Source organism: Simochromis diagramma, unplaced genomic scaffold (genome assembly GCF_900408965.1).
Source record: "Simochromis diagramma unplaced genomic scaffold, fSimDia1.1 OVJJ01000205.1, whole genome shotgun sequence".
In the NCBI taxonomy this organism is placed as follows: Eukaryota; Metazoa; Chordata; class Actinopteri; order Cichliformes; family Cichlidae; genus Simochromis; species Simochromis diagramma.
The window spans coordinates 11,597,161-11,619,097 of NW_024386782.1; the positions used below are offsets into that span (position 1 = coordinate 11,597,161).

Genomic DNA, 21,937 nt, shown 5'->3' on the forward strand with positions numbered 1-21,937 from the left:
TGAGGCAGTTTACCTGAAGAGATCCTATGGATTGAAATGTTACATTTGCATAATTGTTTTTTTTATGCTTTTGTGTTTTGCTTGTGCTTTCTCTTTTTGTCTGTTTTAAGGATTAAGTCATTGCTGAGAGCAAATAGTGTGCAAACCTTTCCTCAATTAAGGAAGAAAACCAGAGCGGGGGTTCTAATCTAGACAGATATTAATCTTATGTTGTGTCTAAAGTGTTTGCTTGCGTCTTTGCGGGGCTGCTTTGTTTCTGCCAGGTTGTCACTTATCTCACCTCCTGTAATGCTGATTGTAGCGTCTTCGGTTTTCCCAAGGAGAGGTATTAAATTATCTCAGGTTCTGTCAAACATATTTTAGTCCAGTGGCGGAAAATGCGGGTGCGCCATCTCATTTAATCGGGTCAGCTGTAGTCATAGTACGTGATATCACTGATGCCAGTATGGGAGCGTTTTCGTAGGATTATGGAGTGTGTGCATTTACATGAGTTGTGTACAGGAATCTAAGAGTGTGTGTGTATTCTTTTGCTCATAGGTTTGCTTAGAGACTCATTTGTAGCACCGCTATCTCAGACTGCTGAATCAGCACGGGCTCTCCTGCTTTTCTCCTCACTTTTTCCCATTTATGAGTGTCTAGCCCAGCTACTGTCTGTCTGTAAACACACAACCCGAGGGCAGAATCCAATGCACATATTCTCCTCACACCCCATTAAACACACGCTGAACAACCTATTGTGATCCCTTTTCAGAAGAGCCGAGCAATGCATTTGAAGCTTTTTGCTTGCTTTTGTGAGACGCCATCTGCATGCGTGCGGTGCTCTGCTCCCCCGATGTTTGAATTTTATGTGGCAAAGATGATGAGACATAAGATCCCGTCCCTTCTCCTGCTAAAAATGAATTTTTGATCTGTGTTTTATCGTCTTGTAATCTCTGATATTGTTGGTGGTTATTGCTTTATAAAATGGGTCTGCAGCTGGTATGTGCTCCCACATATGGCCAGGGAGAGTTTTTATAGAGTCTCTATGTTCTTGTATTAGAAGAAGCTTGATCTCATCACACATGGAGTCAGTGTTACAAGTCAAGAGAGTTTGCAAACTATCAGTCCCACACTAAAAAAAGAGCCCCCCTACACACCCGTAGGAACATTATTGCCTATATGCAGTAACATTTTCACAACCCTTGCACATCTGCTGTATCAAGACAGGTCTTAAACATCCACGACATAGCAATAGCAATATGTTCTTCTTCTATTTGGACTTGGTGCAGTTTGATCATGTATGTTTGATAAATATTGGTGCTCTGACTGTGTGTGGAAATTGCTGTGTGACTAGACATAATGTCAGTCAGTTAGCCCACAGTGTGTCCGTCAGCCCAGCCAAAGGACATGTAAGAACCGCGGCTCGCTGGGAATCGTCTTCACTTGTATGCGTGTGTGTGTGTATATAAATCATCTCTCTTTTTAACCTGATTTGTTTCTCATTCTTTCTTTATCGCTATCCCTTCCTAACAGCTTATAAGAGGGGCTGGCCAAATCCTAGTCTATAAATGTCAGAAAATAGGATCTATAAAATGTTCAGCATTTTTAATTTTTTAAGCATAATATTTTTTAATTGTGTCTCAAAGACCTGTTTAATTGGGAGTGGAGGTTTCCCTTTCATGCAGTGCTATATTTTCTACTGTTTGACCTGGCAGTGAGGGAGAATGGGCCCAACACCTTGCCATTGTGGCGATCGTGGCTCAAGAGTTGGGAGTGGCTCAAGGTTGCCGGTTCGAGCCCCGGCTTGGACAGTCTCGGTCGTTGTGTCCTTGGGCAAGACACTTCACCCGTTGTCTACTGGTGGTGGTCAGAGGGCCTGGCGGCGCCAGTGTCCAGCGGCCTCGCCTCTGTCAGTGCGCCCCAGTGTGAATGTGTGTGTGAATGGGTGGATGACTGGTTGTGTAAAGCGCTTTGGGGTCCTTGGGGACTAGTAAAGCGCTATACAAATACAGGCCATTTACCATTGTTAGTTTAAATAGCTCTCCGTTTGGCAACGTGTTCATATTAGAATTGAAGGCTCTTAGTCAGATTAAACTAAACTATTTTGTTGATGGACTGATTTAAGCAGTCTCTATTAATATTTGAAATACTTAGCCAAACCACTGGCCCGTCATTTTGATAAACTCTGTCATTGTTTTTCTTGATAAGCATCTTAGTGCTGGGTAGGTAGGTGTTTCACTTTGTGAGCGAAATGAATAAAATGACTGTTTTTATCTGTCTATCGCTCAGGCAAATAGACACAGCCTTGCCCCATTAAATGTATAACTTATTCCCCTTTTGGCATGCAGCAGTGCCAGAGCATCCTCCCTCATCAGTAAGCCTGCTAAGACATAGGACATTGATCATAGTTATTTTACTCAGTAAGCCCCTCCACATCACACAGAAACTCTTTGTATTCTTTTGGGATATTGGGGTGAGTGGATTAGGTTATTGCCTGCACTTAAGCACAATGCTATCAGCTACAATAATCTTCATAGTCCACCGTGGCCTTTAGAATTTGGGACTTTAACACGTCACACCAACATCCACAAACTAGTGCTGGCAGGACTGTTTTAGAAATCCTCGTTCTTCTTATCAGTAAGGCCAGTATGACTCTCGCAGCCTGTCTGAGATTGTGGTCATGCTGCAGAATAACTTTTAAATGATCAGAGCCTGATCGCTCTGGTATCAGGCGATGAATAAAACATTTAAAGTGCCCGAAACTTTTGCACACTGCTGTGCACGAGGAAAACGTAAATGAGTAAAAATTCAGTACTGCGCTTAAATATGTCTGCATACAGTAAGGGGTCAAATTTACTAAGCAAAGCAAATGAAAACACAATGCAAAAATGTGCCAGTGGGTGTGGAGGCTTCTGCTAACAATGCCCTAATTTAGAAACAAAGACGCAGCCGGCTCATTTTAATATTGAACAAAAGCGTCTACCAACAGAATAACAAACCAGCAGGTCAAAAGCAAACAGACCCAAAGAGGGAGCGAGTAATGCACTAACCAAAGTAATATGAGCTAAGCACAGGTTTCAGGCATGGTCCTCTGTCTGGATATAGTATAGTATTTCAGCTCTATAGGTAGCATCGAATGTGGATCCAAATGTTTTTGATGTAAGGGCAAACTCTGTTTCCATTAGATATTCCTGGGGACTTTGTGCTGTCTTGTAGGCTGAGGCGGCCATTCACTGGATAAATCTGACAGCTCAGGTGGAGTGTGGGATTTATCTGGAGGAGGGATTACAAACTGTTCAGCTATACTACCTGAAATCGCTGTGTCACACCTGTAGAATTTGTAGAAGAACACAAATCATTATTTACCGCAAGCTCTTCACCAAGCCTTTGTGTGCCTACAGATCTTAAGATTCAGACGTTAAAACACTTTTGGGCTTTTGTGCACTCTGCTGTTTTTCAGAAACCTGAAACCCATCGGTCACTGTTAAAAGAAAAAAAATTAAATAAATACCTTGGGTGGCTGTAATCCAAGACACATCTATTTAGGTATTGGGGTTTTCCCTCTCTCTATCACACTGAGTTCAGAGAGTTCGGTTAAATTAAGTTGTGTTTAATCAATATGCCTGTATTATAGATATGCAGAGCTCGCCGCTAAACATTCAGGGCGAGGACTCAGTGGAGAAGTACAGGATACAGCCAAAGCTGCAGCACCGTGTTCACATCCTTGAGCCATCCATCCATGCCAATTACCTCTATTTCTGATAACATCTTCCACTGCTGTCCCACATAAATTAACCCTCCTAGCACCAGCGATGACAGCCACATTAGGAGCAAAATAAGACATGCGTTAAATATAGCGGAGTTTGGGAGGGGGTAAGAGTAACTACGGATACATTGCAGAAAGGCAATTGACAAAAATCACTTAAAAATAGCTTAACCTTGTGCTTGCCTTAATTGGATTCATGCTTTTTTTGTTGCATTTTACAGTTCTAACAGTGTGTTTTTTCTTGTCACAGCATGTCCACCGGGTACCTTCAAGTCGACCCAAGGTCCAAGTCTTTGTCTACAGTGCCCTCCTAACAGCCGCTCCACATCTGAGGCTGCCACCATCTGCGTGTGCCGCAACGGCTACTACCGTGGGGATGGTGATCAGCCAGATAAACCTTGCACCAGTAAGTATCCAATAAATTAGATTGGCTGCGCACTAAGGCACTAATACATATTAAAAGCCACATATAAACAAAATGTCAGAAATGGCACTTTCTGGGATTTTCTGAGACAAACTGAAAAGGATCCAGTGGTCTATCACGGCTATCACAGGGTGAGACGCGGGGTTATCTGTTTTAATTTAAATGCATATGAATGTGCATTTATCCAGCACCCATCTTGTCTTCTTATTGTCTTCTTCTTAGGATTGATGGAGCTCCTTGTGTTTCCTCTCAGCTATCTCTCTCTCTCTCCACATCCTTTCTCACTTCTCTCGTTTTTGCTGTTGTTCTTTCTCCGTGTCTAGTATCATCCCCTGAAGTCCTAATTACTCAGGCAAATGCTGTGAAACTTCGACACTGTCCTGCCGTTATCCGCTGGAGATCCAATAAGGCCTCTCACAGCATCATAGTTATCTTAATATGATGTAAAAGCAATATGCTAAGCCTTCCTGTTATCCCTGCTGACACACAGTTATGCAGAGGGAGAGCATTGTTAGACCCCAAAAAGTTTGTTTACCTCACTTCCTTCACTGTCACTGGGGAGTGTCTTAATGGTTTGTTCTCTTCACAACATCAGGCTGGAAGCATTATTGGTGTGGTTATGTGTTCATTTAGCCCACATTTATTCACATAGACCTGATTAATTGGCCCAAATGGACTCAAAAGCACATAGAACTTTCCTAATCAGGTAGCAGCTGTATAGCCTTTGCTTCTAAACTCTGAGTTCATTGTTCTTATTTAGCCATGTATTCTTTTGTGAAAAAAATAAATGAGTAAACAAATAAATAAATGAATAAAAGGGGCTAAAAGGTGCAGAGAAAGCCCAGCGGAGCATGGCTGTCTGTCTCTGAACGATTTGGCTATGTGAAAGGTGTGCACAGCAGCGCTTAATCCACCGAGGAAGACGTTACACGTAGGTAGAGTGCCGTTTGGTGAAAAAGTGGACCTGAACAGGTATGAGGGCAACAGCATTGTTCACCACAAAGATGATGGCGTCACTAGGTTTCATTTCAGCTCTTGGTCACAACTTCTGTCTTTTCTGCGGCAACAATAGCACAAACAGGACTAGCGCACAGACTGGTTGTACCACATGTTCTTGACGTGAAAGTAAATGGCTACAACATGTAGACATGTAACATGGCTGCAAAGCAGTGCTTAGCTCTGCATAGGACAAACGCAGAGCTGTGCTGGTACCGTTTAGGCTTTAGATGTTCTCAGTTTTCTGTGCTCTCCAATAGTTTACAGCACTGCCTGACGAATTAGCAAGTGTTCCATCAGCTAAAGCCTCAGCCTTTATTTTGTGGCCTTGCATTTTCCCCCAAGCAATCTCAGCTCAACAGCAGCTCCATCTTAGACATCTTAAATAGATCCGTATGCTCTGTGTTCCATTTCAAAATGTAACTGGCTCCTTTTTTTTCTGTTTTCAATCTCGTCTTATCTGCTCTGTCAGTTCTGTTATTTTTTCCTTTGCCCCACTCTTCTCCTTCATTTTGTGCTCGGTCCTCTCTATAACTCTGTAACAGGAGTCCAGTTACATTGCTGTTTGTATTCAGACAAAAAAAAATGAAACTGCTTACTAATACATTCACACTTAAGTAAAACATACCAAAAGGCTGTATGCTAAATCTGTTGGAAATGGTCCCTTTTAGCAATATTATATTGATAATATTAAGCAAATGTTAGCAGCTTTTCAATTTGTATTAAAATAATTTGTCTGCAAATCTGTCTGCACAAAGCTTTTTCTGAAGGCTGAAGCATACAGTAGCAGCTAGGCCTGATGCTCTAGTTGTCATAGATCTCAGCCAGGGGGGCTAGTGAGATGATCCTAGTAGCAATCTCTTTAATACTACAGGTCTTGATAAGAGCACTGCTAGAGTAGCTTAAATCAGACCAGCCTGTAGCTTGATGCTGTAGCTTAAGCACTTCTTGCCGTCATCAGGCACGTAGGGGCTCTATGCTCCTGATCAGTCTGATTAGCTCGCTGATGGATTGTCTGTTGCATGGCTCTGTGAGCTGAAGGCCGCATGCTAACCACCCCACCCCCCACAACCTTTTTTTTCCCGTTGGGGGTATGAATATGCCAAGGCAGAGATGCACTTTTAAATACCAGCTCCTCGGATTTCCTTTATCTAAGACATTTTTTTCAGACTTCAGTCTATGCCTGAGGAGAGGAATCAGCTACATCCCTGTTAATACGTTTTTGTTTGAAGACATGCGAGTTTTACCTTTGTGCCAGTGTCCATTCTGCTCTGGGTGGAACAAGATTTTTGAAACGCTCAACCAGCTTTAGTTTGAAAACCCAGGGATTGTGTTTTAGTCTGGAGAAGGAAATATAGAGACTTTTTTTTTTAAACGCACATATCCTTGTTGATTGGGTTTTATCTGCCACAAAAATTAAGCTAGAACATTTAAGCTTACTCTCATTCCTTTTTGATTTCAACCTTTTTGTCTCGGTAGTCATTCCATTGGTGATGCTTTGGTACCTCTCTGTGTATTTTCAAGTATTGGTTCCATCTCAGCCTAAGCAAAGAAATCTCTGCTCATATGTTTTCTCATCATCTTTCTCCTTAACATTTTTGTGACCAACCCTCTGTTTCCTGTTGCTCCTCAGTGCATACACTGCCAGAGTCTGCGTTTGGTCGATGCGATGTGCATTTATAGGTTTGTTAATGAAAATGTTCCTTCCTATCTGAATTTTCATTTTAAAGCAGTTTTAACAGTTTTTAAAATGAAAACATATTCAAATATTTTGAAGAGAAATGTTGATAAAGCTTCAAAGATTGTGTGTGAAACCTTTTCATTCTGATTTGGACTTTTTTAGTGAGTGTTTTATGTTCACTCTGATCCCCAAGCTCAAGGCCCCAGTTTGACATTCCCCAACTACCCCACAGATGTGCGTGTGTTTAAAAAAATAAATAATGAAAATAAATAAATAATGTTTTCATGTTAGCATGGTTCAGTGGAGAGAGGTCGGTGTGACCCAGCATGCTGGGACAATGGGTATCTCAGTATGTGGAGTCAAAAGAATGACAAGCTGAGTGGTAACTGACGGGAGTCGAGCAGTGAAACCAGTTCTAATTGGTCCGGGGGGGGGGGCAGGGGAAAAGGTGATGGTGCATGAGGTCCGGGTGGACTTGTGTCAAAGAAAGAAGAAACAAATCCCATCAACACACCAGGAGGTACTCCGTGTGACAAAGCAAGATTTGAATATGCATTTTTTAATGTATAGTCTATGCTGAAAAATAAAAGCAACCCTGCCAAATTCTAAATATGTTATTATGTTTATACATTTTAAAAAAAAAGCTGTATATGCAGCTGCTAACTGGTTCATGGGGAACATCTTTGGATGGTAATTGAATCAGCATAGATATGGGAACTGACAAGGAAAGCAGTATGGTTCTGATGAATTTCAGTATGCGTAATCTGTACCATATTGGTTCTGAGTGTTATGGCTCTCACTCAATACTCATATCTGTGGCCTGTCCCCTGAAAACTTCCTGGAGTCCTATCGAATGTCGTCTGTGCTTTGTAATCCAAACAAAACCCATAAAAATTTCTAACTGAAATGGTTTATCTGTTTTTTTTTTCTTCATTTTCCTCATCATCCCATTTAGCTGTTTTCCTCTGATTTTATAGTCAATTCAAAGGGAAAAGAGAGGAAGCTGTCAAAGTGAGTAAATCTCTGCTCTTTTCTCACAAGCCTTTTTTTTCTTAATCCACTTCTGGAGTCAGTTAAGGGTGCTTCCCACAGCTCAGCCATCAGCTGGCCAGTTTCCTCTCTCAGTGACTGGTAATAAATGGAGCTAAGTCAAGGTAATTGTCTAGCCTGCTCTAATTACTGTACTGACTTTGAAGACATAATGCTCTAGACTATCAGGCACAAGCATCCACTTATATTCAAAACTTTCCTAAGTCTCGTTGACACATCTAAAGTATCGCGCACACAGAGTCAAGAAAGGTTCAAAGCTACTGTCGAGTGTTATGGATGTGTAGATTGTACTTTTATCAGTTTCATATTCCAGTTCTTCCTCACTCATCACTGTGAATACACCCAAATCTCACAAGCAGCACTGCTAACACGAACACACTCCGACTCTGACTGCTTTAGTCTCTTGCAAAGTCACTATTAATCCTTATAACATGTTGTTTTTTTTCATCTCTCACCAGCCCACACAGCCCCTCTTTCTTTCTCCCGGCTCCTCTGGCTGTGATCACTATCTCCACACAGGGACCTTCTGTTGGCCCCCCAAGGCCTTTTTCACATCATAAAAACAAACAGTTTGAAAGAAGAGAAGCACTAGCCTCAGACCATTCAAAAGGTGGATGAGTACACAATATCTGGACGTTTTTATTTTGGGCACTGGGGCTCTCTTTATATCAGTAGCCAAGGAAGGAAACTGGGCCGTAGTGTTTTACAGTCCAGGTGGTATTTTAAAGCCCCCTTAGTAACAGGGCGCTATGCATATCAGCCTGTGAGTGTGAGGAACACATGAGGGGAGTAACACAGTAGGACTTTTGACATAATACTCATAACAATATTGATCAGACTTTCATTTTGTCTACTAACTCAGGGGTGTTTTTTTTGCTGCCGTGCATTTCTGCCTCGCTGCGTCTCTTCTTTGTAGGAAGCCATGTTCAGCTTGCGTGCCCCTGTCGATTTATTTAGCCGTATCATAAAGTGTCATTTTGATTTCCACATCTGCTTAAAGGGTATGACATAAATACTGTGGCTGGCTGCACCGGTCTTATTCGCACAGACACTTTTGCGCATATTGCACTTGCCCATATTGTAGAAAAGCACATGTGTAATGATGTATCATTACTGTTCCTATGCTAATGGCCTGCTTTTTGTGTTGCTGTGTGCACTGTCTTTACTTTGCAGAGTGGTGCAAAAAAGAAAAAAAAAATGTGGGCGTTCTTTTTGGAGGGGGATTGGAGAAATGATCTATTTCTGTAGTAGCAGTATGTATGTAAACACAACCAAATTATGTTGTGTGTGATGTAACTGAAGGAATGTCTGCCAAGAGCTACAAGTAAAACTGCCACCAAATTACTTCCTGTGGCAAATTAAAACAGCCAAGGTACAGGTCATCATACAGGTGGAAGTCCTGTGTGATTGCTTACAGCATCCCTGCATATGTAGAGTATTGTTGCAACTGGGACGTTAGACATATAATTCACACCATAGTCTGTCTGTGGGTTTGGGCATGCATTTTCCACATGAACAGATCTGCTTATGTTTTTTCCCAGCAAGTGCATTTATGTGACAGATGACATAAAATGTATGCTGCGTGAGTAACATGAAGTGCAGTCCATAGTCCCTAACAGCGAAACTGCCTCCAGTCCCCTCAAGCAACCCTATGACATATTTTACACATTTTCATATGAATTTGCTGGTTTCTATGTGTCTTTTGCCCATGTTGTCTGGAGCGTTAGCGGCCCTCTCATCCAGACCATAATAATCACGCTGTGTGGTTACACCCTTTGTCTCTCTGACCTCTCTGCTTTTGAGACCCTGAGACGAGGTTGCAGAAGTAACACAGCCATTCCCACTCTTGTGTGTTCTGTCATTTTTTACTTAGCTTACCGAGTATGTGTGTGTGGCTTTGCAGCAAAAATTAATTGTGTCTTTGTAGACTGAGGTAACTATTTTCCTCATTTCCATGAACATGTGCTGTATAAAATTCTTATTGTTGTAGGTGCTCGTGGTCAAAAGCTAAAATAAAGTAAAAAAGAGGAAGAAGGCGAGTCGAGTAATTCCTCAAAAGGTTTTCTAGAATTGAGTTGATTTTCGGTTCACTGTAGTCATGGGTCTAGAAATGGGTCAGTTTAATTTCTCTTATAATGATAAAGGTCAGGCTTTATGCAAGATAAATTGCTACCAGATCAGCTCTGCAGGGCTGCCTCACTTAACCTAAGGAGCACCGAGTAAGGGTTTTGGAAAGCTTTGTCTGGTATCTGGGAGGGCTGCTTCTGAGCAGTTGAAGGGTCTCTCAGCTAAGAGTAATTCTCCACTGGCATTTAAACAGATTTTAACTCTTTAAGAATTGTGCTGCAATTGCAGAAGGCCAAACAAGGCACTTTTCTGCACCCTGATATTAAGCCACCACTCAAGCAAAACAATAGTTTCATTATTTCTTGATTTCTTTCTGAATATCGTTTTTGAAGTTCCGCTCCAGCTGCGGGCTATGAGGGAGTGAATGGGAGCGTGAATCTCCAGAGCCACTTGGATAAGAATACTCCATGCAACACTGCATTTTGCTAAATAACCAATGTTTGATAGACACAAACGTTTCGCTGTATGATCTCTCTGGGTGTGAATGGAATAAATTAGCATTCCAAATTGTGCTCGAGATGAAGAAAAATAAGAAAAAGACAAGTTGCTCTCAAAACCAGCATTTGTATTTATTAGACTGTTGTAAAATGACTAAAGTAAAAGGAGAGAAATGTATGAAACTATTTTGTTTTCCTTTTTATAAGCAATGTGTTCATTTTCTTTCAGCCTGATGACATCTTTTACACAGATACCCTCAAGTTTATCTTTCATCATTTTTATATCTGCAGGCGTGCCATCCAGCCCGAGAAATGTGATCTCCATCGTCAATGAAACCTCGGTGATCCTGGAGTGGCATGCCCCCAGGGAGACGGGTGGTCGTGATGATGTCGTCTACAACATAGTGTGCAAGAAGTGCCAGGCCAACCGGCGTTCCTGTTCCCACTGTGATGACAACGTGGAGTTTGTTCCAAGACAGCTGGGCCTGACCGAGACCAGGGTGTTCATCAGCAACTTATTGGCTCATACTGTCTACAGCTTCGAGATACAGGCCGTCAATGGTGTCAGCAATAAGAGTCCATACCCTGCGCAGCATGTTTCCATAGATATCACCACCAACCAGGCTGGTAAGTACCTTTACTTCCATGACCATTCAAAAAGCTGTCCATATCAATGTTGTTTTTCATTGTTTTTCAATTTAGCTGTTTACTTTTGGTAAGTGTTCTGTTACAGTGCAGTCCAGAAAGAGCTTTAGTGAAGGTTACAAATGACGTGCTTGTCGTGATCTCAGTGCAGCGTTCGATACTGTTGACTATAATATTTTATTACAGCGATTAGAGCATGCTGTTGGTGTTAAAGGTACTGCGTGCAGTGGTTTGAATCATATCTATCTAGTATAGACTCCAATTTGTTCATGTAAATGGAGAGTGGAGAGTCTTCACACACTAAGGTTAATTATGGAGTTCCACAGGGTTCCGTGCTAAGACCAATTCTGTTTGCATTATTCATGCTTCCTTTAGGCAGCTAGAGTACTGACAGAGGACTAGAAAGAGAGAGCATGTTTCTCTGGCTTACTTGTGCTTCAAGATTAGGCCTAAAACTTTCCTTTTTTCTAAAGCATATAGTTAAGGCTGGATCAGGTGACACTGAATCCTCCCTTAATTACGCTGCAATTGGTCTAGGCTGCTGGGGTATTCCCATGATGCATTGAGTATTTCATCTTTAGTCAGCTTTTTCACCCACTATGTGTTTATACACTTCTCTTCATTTGAGAATAGCTGTTATTAATCTCTAGCTCTCTTCCACAGCATGTTTTTTTTCCTGTCTTGCTCCTCTTACCTCAACCAATCGCGGCAGACGGCCGCCCCTCCTTGAACCTGGTTCTGCTGGAGGTTTCTTCCTGTTAAAAGGGAGTTTTTCCTTCCCACTGTCGCCAAAGTGCTTGCTCAAAGGGGGTAACATAATTGTTCTGGTTTTCTCTGTTTTCTTTGTATTATTGTAGGGTCTACCTTACAATATAAAGCACCTTGATGCAACTGTTGTTGTGATTTGGCGCTGTGTAACTTAAATGAAATTGAAAAATCGAATTGAACATTCTGGTTACTCTGCATTCTGTTTCAGTTTAATTTGTGAAATGGCAAATACCCTATTATTGTAAATACTGTGAATCATTTCATCCTAATAGAGTATCATCTTTCACCTAATAGAGTATTCATCATGTGCATTATGAAGCCACACTTCATGGCTTAGGAATCTTCAGGGCTACTATGATTTCATATTTCTCCACTGTGAATAATCAGGCCTTGAAGAGAGAGGAAAATTGTTCAGGTGAGGTATGCATACATGCTCTTTCTAGCCCTTCCTTTCCTTAACTGAGGAAATTGCCTGTTAAATGTTATATTGTGGGGCAAAAAGAGCACAGCTTGCTTTATAGGTATGTAGCAGCTAATTGAGATTCAAATCTCGTCCCTGTTCAACACTAAAGTGTCAGATTGGAGGACACTTTTTTAAGCTTGTGTTTCTATACATCCATGTGTATTCACATGGATGCACATGTGTCCATGCTATGGTTAGCTTCAGGGTGGTATTATTTCCTCTTATTCTCCCTGTCTGTGTCTCTGTACTTGCTTGTGTGATTTGTGTGGTGGGAGCCAAGCCCATCCAATGGAAATGACAGGTTGAGGATATTGACTTTGATGGTCCTTTTTGCTACAAGCGATTTTTTCATGCTTTTGTAGAGCTTTGACTTGTACACAAAAAAACACCTATCAAGGGACAAATACTGACCATGTGAAACATTTAAATGAGGCTTTCTTCCTTTTTTCTGTTTGTGGATGGGTCGAACTGTAAAAAGCAAAGCTTGGGGGAATTAAACAAACATAAAGTGGAGTTGCTTAGTGGAAAAAAAAGATTGTTGAGTCTCGAAAGGAAGAAAGTGACAAGTTTTTAGTAGCCTGGGTCCACGGATCCTTTCGTCAGTCGTGCACTTTGATAGCTCATGTCATGTTTCCTATCCTCTAAAGATGTGCAAATACATACTCTCATCCGCTGATAAAATATATAATATCGAACGAAGTCTAGTTGAGCCCTGTTTTACTTTAATTGTAGAATGAACTTTACATTTATCTCAAAGACCAGTGACATAGTAATTGCTTCATCCAGATCTCCTTTGTGTGGGACTACATTTTGAAATTAAATTTGGCCCGCTTGGTTGAGGGCATACCACATTTGATTACAACGACTCTCTGAGGAACATAATGACCAACTGAACTTGTCTTTGTCTGAGAAAGAATCAGGAGATGAGTGGGAGGGAAGGCAAGGCAGGATGAAGAAATGGAGTGCTTTTTTCCCCCTACCAGACAGAAAGACTGACAGTGAAGAAGAGGAAAATGAGGGAGTAAATAGGTCTGATTATCAAGGTGGTCTAATGGTGCTGACTGTCCCCATTTGACAGACTAATAGTACACTTGACAGATAGATGTAGAAGAAGCAATGCCCAGGCCTATTGTTGAAGTCTGCTGCAGTAATGAGGTGTCTGCTAGTAATCTGCCAAGCCTATGTCCAGCTCTATATGGCCCCTTTGTAGACAGGTAATTGCACTGTTCCTGACTTCAATGGGGGTTTTCGAGGTCAATAACGATGTAGAAGTATCCAGAAGGGATAAATGTTAATGCGCTCAAAAAAAGAAGAAAAAACACCCAACAACAACAACAAAGACATCCTTAAGATATAAGGTTCTAGATTCCCAAAGACTCTTCAGTGCAGCAGTGAAGCACATTTATACTTTCAGAAACATTGAATACTTACATCATCTTATACATTCACTGAACAAATTCAGTGTAAAGTAAAGCACGATGGTCTGCGTAATTTAAATGTTGCCATCAAAGTGTGTCCACAAGTCCCCTGCAGACTTCCATGCATCCATGAAAAAGTCTGTTGTTTCCAGCATCTCTACAATCAATTTAAAATATATGAAGTATAAAGTCAATCAAATGTGCAACAGTTTCTGTTGGCAAATTTCCCAGCTTATGCGAAGGGAAAAGTAACTCCATCTGATGACGATCTCTAAATGAAATAGAAAATAACACCTAAACCTTATTTGTGTGCACAGCTGTTTATTTGTGGAGGGAGTGTGACTGAGTAATGTAACAAGCATTTGTATCCTGTACATCTTAGCCTCGAGGAACATATAAAATCAGTTGTTGACCAGTTTATTTCAAGTTGGTATTTTTCTGTTTTATTGTGGTTGTTGTGGTTATGTGACTGCGCAAACTATGCGTTGACTTTCTGGAAACTAAGCAGCTAAATCTTCTATGAGTTAGGTAGCGAGTCACTTTGGCTTGAAGGTTGGCCATATTTATTTGAACCAGAGTGCACAGATGAGGATGTGGAAATTTGCCTCAGCAGATTCTAGAGTCTTGATCGATGAGAGTATTCCCAGTTGTATGAATTTGTGGCTTTGCTAAACATTATCCATAAAGTAAAAGCTATTAGAACAAATAAAAAGCAAGATGTTTATACTGATCAATGGACAAATCACCCTGCACTGGGTAGGCCAGAAGAGATCTGGCATAGAGATCCATAATGCAGTTAGCAGTTTTCATCAATAAGGTATTTTTGACTGATCTCTTATTTTCCCAAGGGGTCACCACAACAGATTTTACACCAGAAGCCCAGCGTGATGCAACCCTTCCAGTTATTTGGGACTGGGACCTGATAGGGACTAGACTAGGAGTGGACTAGATGTCACAAGTTCCCAGAATATAACCAGTGATCTTTCACATGTAAGGCTTGCATGTTTTGCTACAGGTGGCTAATTTCCATGTTTGCCATGGAAATGTACATGTTGCTTACTTATTTATACAATCCATAGTTGTCGTGAGGTCTTGCGGATTGAATTTAAGACTAAAGGATCAACTTTTTGAAGACCATCTTAAACTATAGCCTTTATATCCATATACAGCATTGCACCTTAACATGACTCCAAAGCGTACGGCCAGTGATATAGTTTCAGGTCACGGAAAAGCAATAAAAAGACAGTTTTATCAGTTTCACACTCAATTTCAGTTCAGGCATTGATAGCAAAAATTTACATTTCCCTGATTCTAAACTACAAATAACACCATAAAATATATAATTTAGAAGATAAGTAGAGCCTACCTGTGAAATATAGGCTGTTTGTCAAGGGCAGTGTTACATTATTGCCTTTCTGGTCTGATAACAACCTGTGAGGGGATATGCGTTCAAGTGATCATGATAAAAGTTTGCACTTGTGTTGGTGAAGTCTTTGCATTTTCATTTCGACTTGGGTTTACCATAAATAGTCGTGTGATTACGGTAAACCAAGGGTATCCAGAAAACAGTATGCAGCAGTATTTAGATGGCTGTAGCATGAACTGGCTATGAAAAGACAAGGTTGAGGGGAGCAAGGGGAGACTGTGGAGGAGTAGAAGAAAAGGAGAGGATAGTGGGGGAGGGGGGGTAAGGGGATTTAGTGTGAATCACCAAAGAGGCCATTTAACTGCCCTCGATCCCAGCGTGTGTCTGGGAGGAAGGGCTGATCAATAGTGTGATTTAAGAGTTCATTCACAGCCTTTGCTCTCCAGGAAACAAACACGCACACAAACACACATATAATGATAAAGACACACAGGTTATATACTGCCCCCGTTAAGACCATCATTCAAGCCTGGCCTGAATTTAGTCATATTTATCTATCTTGGCCACTGGATAATAGCTTTTACTGTATGTTGTTTAATTTAAAGATTAAGAAACTCTCTTTTGGATTTAGTTAAATACAATATGGCCACAGAGTTAAATATATATGGTCACACCATTGGCAGTAAAACCATAAACGTGTGGTGAATACTACACTGTGCTAGCCGTGTTCCCTCATTTATTCCATCCTGGGCAGTTAACTTGTACAAAGTGCTGCTAGCAAAGTGTTTTTGTTGAGTTTTTTTATCCCAACCTTTTCAAATGTGGTAACTCTGTTCCCTGAATTGTTATGTGGGGCTTTAGTGAACACTTCATGAAATAAATATCCAAAAGCCTCTTGACTGATGCTGTTTTATGGAGCTAATAACCAACATTTCTCTGATCTTACTAGCACAGCCTTCTTGACCTAGATTATGTGCCAACAATCCCTCAGACCACAGAACACCAAGTATATCTACAAACAATCCTCCTCCACTTAGTTGCTGTTTGGAGAGCCATTCCCACAGAAATGCAAACACTACTATCCTAAGCCTTCTATGGGCAAGTCTGACTGGGCGAGTTGCATTTAAGATACTAAGATGTAGTGCAGTAGACTGAAATCCAAACAACCAGATGAATTAAAGAGAGCTGCCATCTGTGGGGTTCTAAAACCCAATGAGATGTTAGGCAAACATGTCCATGGAGACACTGCTCATTATGTCTTTTCAGTTTACAGCCTTTCCATTTGTTTTGGGGTGTTGCCTTGTTTCTTGTTGCTTTACACTCACTGTATAAGATTTAGGGTGTCTGAGAGCTTCATCATCTTAAACGGGTCTTGAGGCTCTCTCCAGTGTGCCATTTTTATTTCACTTAATGTCTGTTCCCATAACTGTTGGATCCTGTCCCTGGATCCAGAAAATGAGGTATTAGCTGCAGGCGGGGAAAAAATAAAAGTGTCGGTTCTGATGCCACTGAGCCACCTTGTCAGTTCTGATGTCTCTATGTGATGTTTTAAGTAAGCATACGTTTGTGTTTCTGTGTGCGCTTGTTCCTGTGTGAAAGTATGTGGTATTTTCTTCTTTTTTTTCTTGTGTGTGTGCTTCATGTTTTTTCTATGTTTGGAATCGTCCACGTATAATGTGATTTTAAAAATAATTCAAACCATGGTTCCTTGACAGAAATCCTTGGCACTGAACTGATCCCTCTTTAAGATGTTCAAGAGAGGCCCATTACCATGTAGTCATGGCTGGCTTGGCCCTCTGAGCCCCTGATAATAAGGTGGAAGGCAGTTGAACCTATGCCTTTGACAGAGGCACGGCAACATAGGCTGCTTCCCTCATCTGAGACACTGAGTTGCTATTAAGAGGCTTCACAGTTCAGTAGCGTGGCAGCATCTTGAAAAACAGAACACGAGTGCACAAAGAACAACTTGTACATGTGGCAACGAATATGTTTATATGTATTTGTTTGCTTTCCCCCCCCCCTTTGCACAGAAGTGAATGTGGCTGCGGTACAAGATCTGCTGACGAATTCTAGTATAACTTTCTGTTCTGTCATATACTAACTGAGGCAGAGCAGGAATTTCTAGCCGGGAATTCAAATGTGAATACGAGGAACTTGTATAGCCATCTCAGTCTGTTTCTAATGAGAAAAAGGCCACATAGGAAGAAAGGAGACTGGAAACTTTTATTCTCATTTTGAGTTTGACCTTATAAAACAATTTGACTGCCTTGTACAAGATACAGAAAATAGCCTTTAACTAATAATTCAAAGGGAGCTTCACACTTTTTACACATTAACTTTACTTTGTTAGTCTGAGGCAGCACTTCTGACCTTGTGGAAACAGTTATGTAATCTCTACTATAGCTTTTGAGGGACTTTCCAAAGATGGATGATATATACCTTTTATGTTCAGATCTTTTTCCAAGAAGACTAAAAGTTGCGGTATCTCTGCAGTAGTTTTGACCATTCCTGTTTAACATTAGTTATACCAACTTCATGCTGGAGGAATCACTGCGAAACCACAGCCTCAGCTTTGTGGCACACATGCAAAGTGGTGCTTCACCTCATCTATATTCTACAGTTGATTAATTGCAGAAAAAAAATAAGCTTTTCATTCTTTCATCACTTTGTCTCGTGCTTCTGTCCCGGCCCATCTCTGTCCCTCCTTCTTTTCTCTCTCTCTTTCTGTCTAAGTCAGAAGCTTGGAGGCTTTGACTTTGATTAATGGTGAGCCGAGCTCTGCATTAAAAGCCAGGGGCTGCGAGTGAGGCCAGATAAAAGTGGAGCACAGGAGCAAGGGATGGGAAGGATGGAGGGGGGAGGGAGGAGTGCAGGACACAGTCACCAATCACTGTCACCATCATCGTCCCATGGTGACAGTGGGGGACGCAGTTGGTGGGGACAGCGGTGCTTCATTGGGCTGAACCTCACCCTCATATAGGCACGACACATTGTCTGTGACAGGCTCTTCACACGTAGCCTGGTAGGACCCACATACATGTGCACATGATTTTTTTTTTTCCTGTTCTGCTTTTCTTCTCCGAGCACAGTCAGTATGTCCAGTGGGACACGGCTGTTTTAAAAAAAAAATTCCCTCTTCTCTTCAGAGAGGGTAGTGGAAATGTATATTATAAGGGTACATGTTAATATCACAATATTCCAGTTGAGCTGATGTTTGAGTTCACTGAGAGTCTGTGTTGTGCTTTTGGGAAACAACAACTGCATTAGTTATGCCAAACTAAATCGGTTAAAGGAGTAATAACAAGAACATCTCAGCTCTTGTACTGTATGAGATCCTCTAGCACTAGTTAATGAACATAAAAGGCTCTGATTGGATGTTGTTCCTCCAAATTGGCCATCAGTGACGCACAACACCTGAATCGCTGGGAAAAAAAGAAAAAAGAATTTCATTGTTTTTCTGTATGAATTTGGTTGGGACAAGGACTCAGGGCTCCCCTCTTCTTCTTTTTTTTCTTCTCTTTTTTTGCTGCAGTAATTTCTGCGTGGAGTGCCCCTCCCTGGGGTCTGTCAGGAACAGTGTGTGCCTGTGGACAGTAATTGATAATGCGGCCCAGGCAGCCCTAGCCCTGGTCAGTGGAGCGTGAACTAGCCTGAGAAGCAGAGAGGCTGAAGTGCACTGAGGTGAAGCTTAGCCCTTACACTCTCTGTCTAGGGTATAGGAGCAGGAAAGGCGGGGGCAGGAGGTGAGAGCAAAGAGAGGCAGACGGAACAAAATCCATTCACGCTGACAGGATAAACAGAACCTATTCATTTGTTCAACATTTACATTTTACAAAATTATCTGACATTCACATCAAGAAATACTAACCCCAGTCGAAGCTGGAGAAGCTGTCGAATAACCTTGGTTTTCTTAGAAAACATGATTTACGTGCAAACACATGTAAAAAGGTCAGAGGGGTTTTTTTCCCTACTATAACTTGAATGCTTATGCAAGAGTGAAGTACACAGATAAGCAAAATAAATGGAATAATCACCAAGGACTGTGATAAAAGGATGACTTAGTTGAGAGAGGGTGCCATTTGCTGCCTTTTGAACAGAGGAGTTATTCAGCAAGATGTGAGTGGAGACCAGGTGGAGTGATGACTAGGCCTCAGCGAGCAGGCCAAGAGCCAAGTGGCTGAGAGGCGCACAATGTAGAGCATGGGCTTGTGTGGGGCTGTATTTATGCCTGCAAACATGGGGGTGAGGATTTCTTTCCAGGACTATATGAAACACCAAGGCTTTGAACTTACATGAGCAGTAGGCAGAATATATTTTATAATCAAAGTCGCTTGTGTCTTCACAAATTGGTTTGAAGAGTAACTCTGGTTTAATTCATCCTTTAACTTTTAATTAGAGTCCATTATAGCAGCTTGAAGGACTTTATGATGATGGAGTTAAATCTGGGGCTTATTTATGTATGTCATTACAGAAACTGATTTGTGCATTAAAGCTAAGCAGTCTAATTTTTTATTGAATAATTTGTGCTGCTTTTGTTTAAAAAGAAAAGTTTCCTCCTGGATCACAGATTGATGCATTTTACAGAAATAAGAAAACACATCCTGGTGCATCATTTATTAAGAGTCTGACGCTCAGCAGCTCCAAAGTTGTGAAAGAGCAACTACATGTTTGGTCAAAATAAAGTTTTAAGTTGTGTCTTAACTTTCTGATCTTTTGTGTTATTTCTGTGCAAATGAATGCAACTTTACAGCTTAAACAGATTTACAGTATCTACAATGTGATATATGGATGTGCAAAGTAAAATGCAGCATATGCTCACTGTTTCACTTTGCAGCACAGGCTTCAGTTACTGCAGCCTTGTGATTTGTGCCGTAGTCCTTGCTGCACTCTCTGCAGCACAAAGACAGCTAAATAAAGAGGGCTTGGCTTCTTATTGCTGCTTCGATGCCAAATCCAGCTGAAACAAAAATGTGATTATTACATATGTTATTATATTATAATTCTCTGCATATTACAAATTGAAATATTAAACTTTGTGGCCTCAGTGTCCAAGCACAGCTCTGATTGATCGTGTCACAGGTAATAGCCTATCAGCAGCTCCATTGCCACATGACTGATCTGTGCCATTACAGCACAAGTAATCAAATCTTTACCGTTTTCTTTTAATCCTCCCCTAATTTCTGATTCAGACTTCTGTGTGGAGCCTTTATAGAGCCTATGACTTAACTTACATTGTGGCAGATATGGTTGGCTACATTTATGCGTGTGTATGGTTACACATTAATCACCGTGCTGGAAGCGTATAGAAAAAACACGAAATGTTGGGACATTTTTTCCCCCTCTGGGTATCCGGTCTTAATAGGAGGATTCAATGGCGCTACACTGGCCAATTACAATAGTTACAGGTCACATCGACCTGACGTGTAGTTACATTTCTCGAGAGGTGCGTGTCAGGTTATGTGGAAGGTTAGTGTTAAAAAGGGTTTCTGCTTACGACGTAGGTTTCCCGCAGAAGTCTAAATCAGACATATCTGGCATGAAAAGACATTGTGGTAGCCTTTGGCTTGATTCTTTGAGCTATTCTTTCCATCTGTTACCAGACAGAAGCACAATGAGACTCTTCTGTCCTGTCTTTCTTGAAACCTGAAGTAGTATTTCATTTTGCTCTGGGCTCGTTTGCTTTTTTTTTCCCCACACAGAATTCCAGACCTTTGGAAAGTAAGCTCCAGCCAGAGGAAGGCAAAATGGGTCCCATGTGGACCAAAAGAAAGAAAACCCCCAAAGCTTACAGTCAATGTGACACTGTTTGTGATATTTAAAGTCTTAATGGGATTACATACATTAATACTACAAGCGGGAGTAAGAAAAATCATTGTCAAAGTAGCTTAGATACTGCGTTCAGCAACAACACGACACAGATTCGCTAAATAACAGCAGTGACAAAAATAGTAAAAGAAGTAACACTAAGCAGTAAGACAGCCTGAGGGACACCGCATCAGCATGCGACACCTTTTTTATTTTAAACGGTAAAAAAAGGATTCAATTTAATTTCAGTTCAATTCATTTTACTTCACACTTGTAGTCCATATAGATTAAAACCATGCTTGCAGCTGATCAGATCCCGCTCTGGTTCACACAGAGGTCTTATCTTGAATTTAAAAAAAAGTCTTCTTAGACTTTCATCTAACTTAAATTCAAATATATGACACAGAGTTGTAAGATATAACACAGCACGCAAACATAAGCGCAGGCACATCGGCATGCACACACAGCGCAAGTTTTATCAAGTTTTATTTATAATACAATCTCTGAGCAACATGTGAAGCATGAAGAGGAGCACAGATGATAGCGGTATGACAGTTGCAGAGGGCAAAAAAATATGAGATGAGCAGGAAATTGCTTACTGTCGGGGTTAATTGACAGCCCGTGTGTGTGCATTCAGGTGTACTTGGGCTGAAGGATGGAATATACGGTGGAGCTGGGTCAAAACAATCACGGTACTATAGTGATTTGATTTTAAAGGGTTTCATTACATGAAAAAGATGCAGTTCATATGCAAACAGGGGCATTGCTTCTATTGACTCCGTCTTGAATATACTGGCTGGGTGCAAAGCTTGCTTTTTTTCCCTTTCTGCTCTATAATTTGGTTCACTAAGACATCACTGATACTGATATCACTAATAATAGAGTATACTGTTGCAAGTGAAAACAACAACAACAAAAAACCCCAAATCTTTTGGAATTACCAAGATGTCTGCATTGATTAATCATAATATGAAATGCACAAGTTTCGTATTTATTTACACAGTTGAGCAGA

The 21,937-nt window shown here is 41.0% G+C and overlaps 1 protein-coding gene across 2 annotated transcripts in view; it reads left to right on the top strand.

The window, feature by feature from the left end:
- LOC120727897 (ephrin type-B receptor 1-B) overlaps window positions 1–21,937 on the top strand; it is a 170,407-nt gene that overhangs the window by 95,696 nt on the left and 52,774 nt on the right. For both annotated transcript variants that reach the window (XM_040022503.1, XM_040022504.1), the window contains exons 4-5: window positions 3,996–4,151; window positions 10,752–11,087. In XM_040022503.1, coding sequence (XP_039878437.1) covers window positions 3,996–4,151; window positions 10,752–11,087 — 492 coding nt within the window. The remainder of the gene's footprint in view (window positions 1–3,995; window positions 4,152–10,751; window positions 11,088–21,937) is intronic.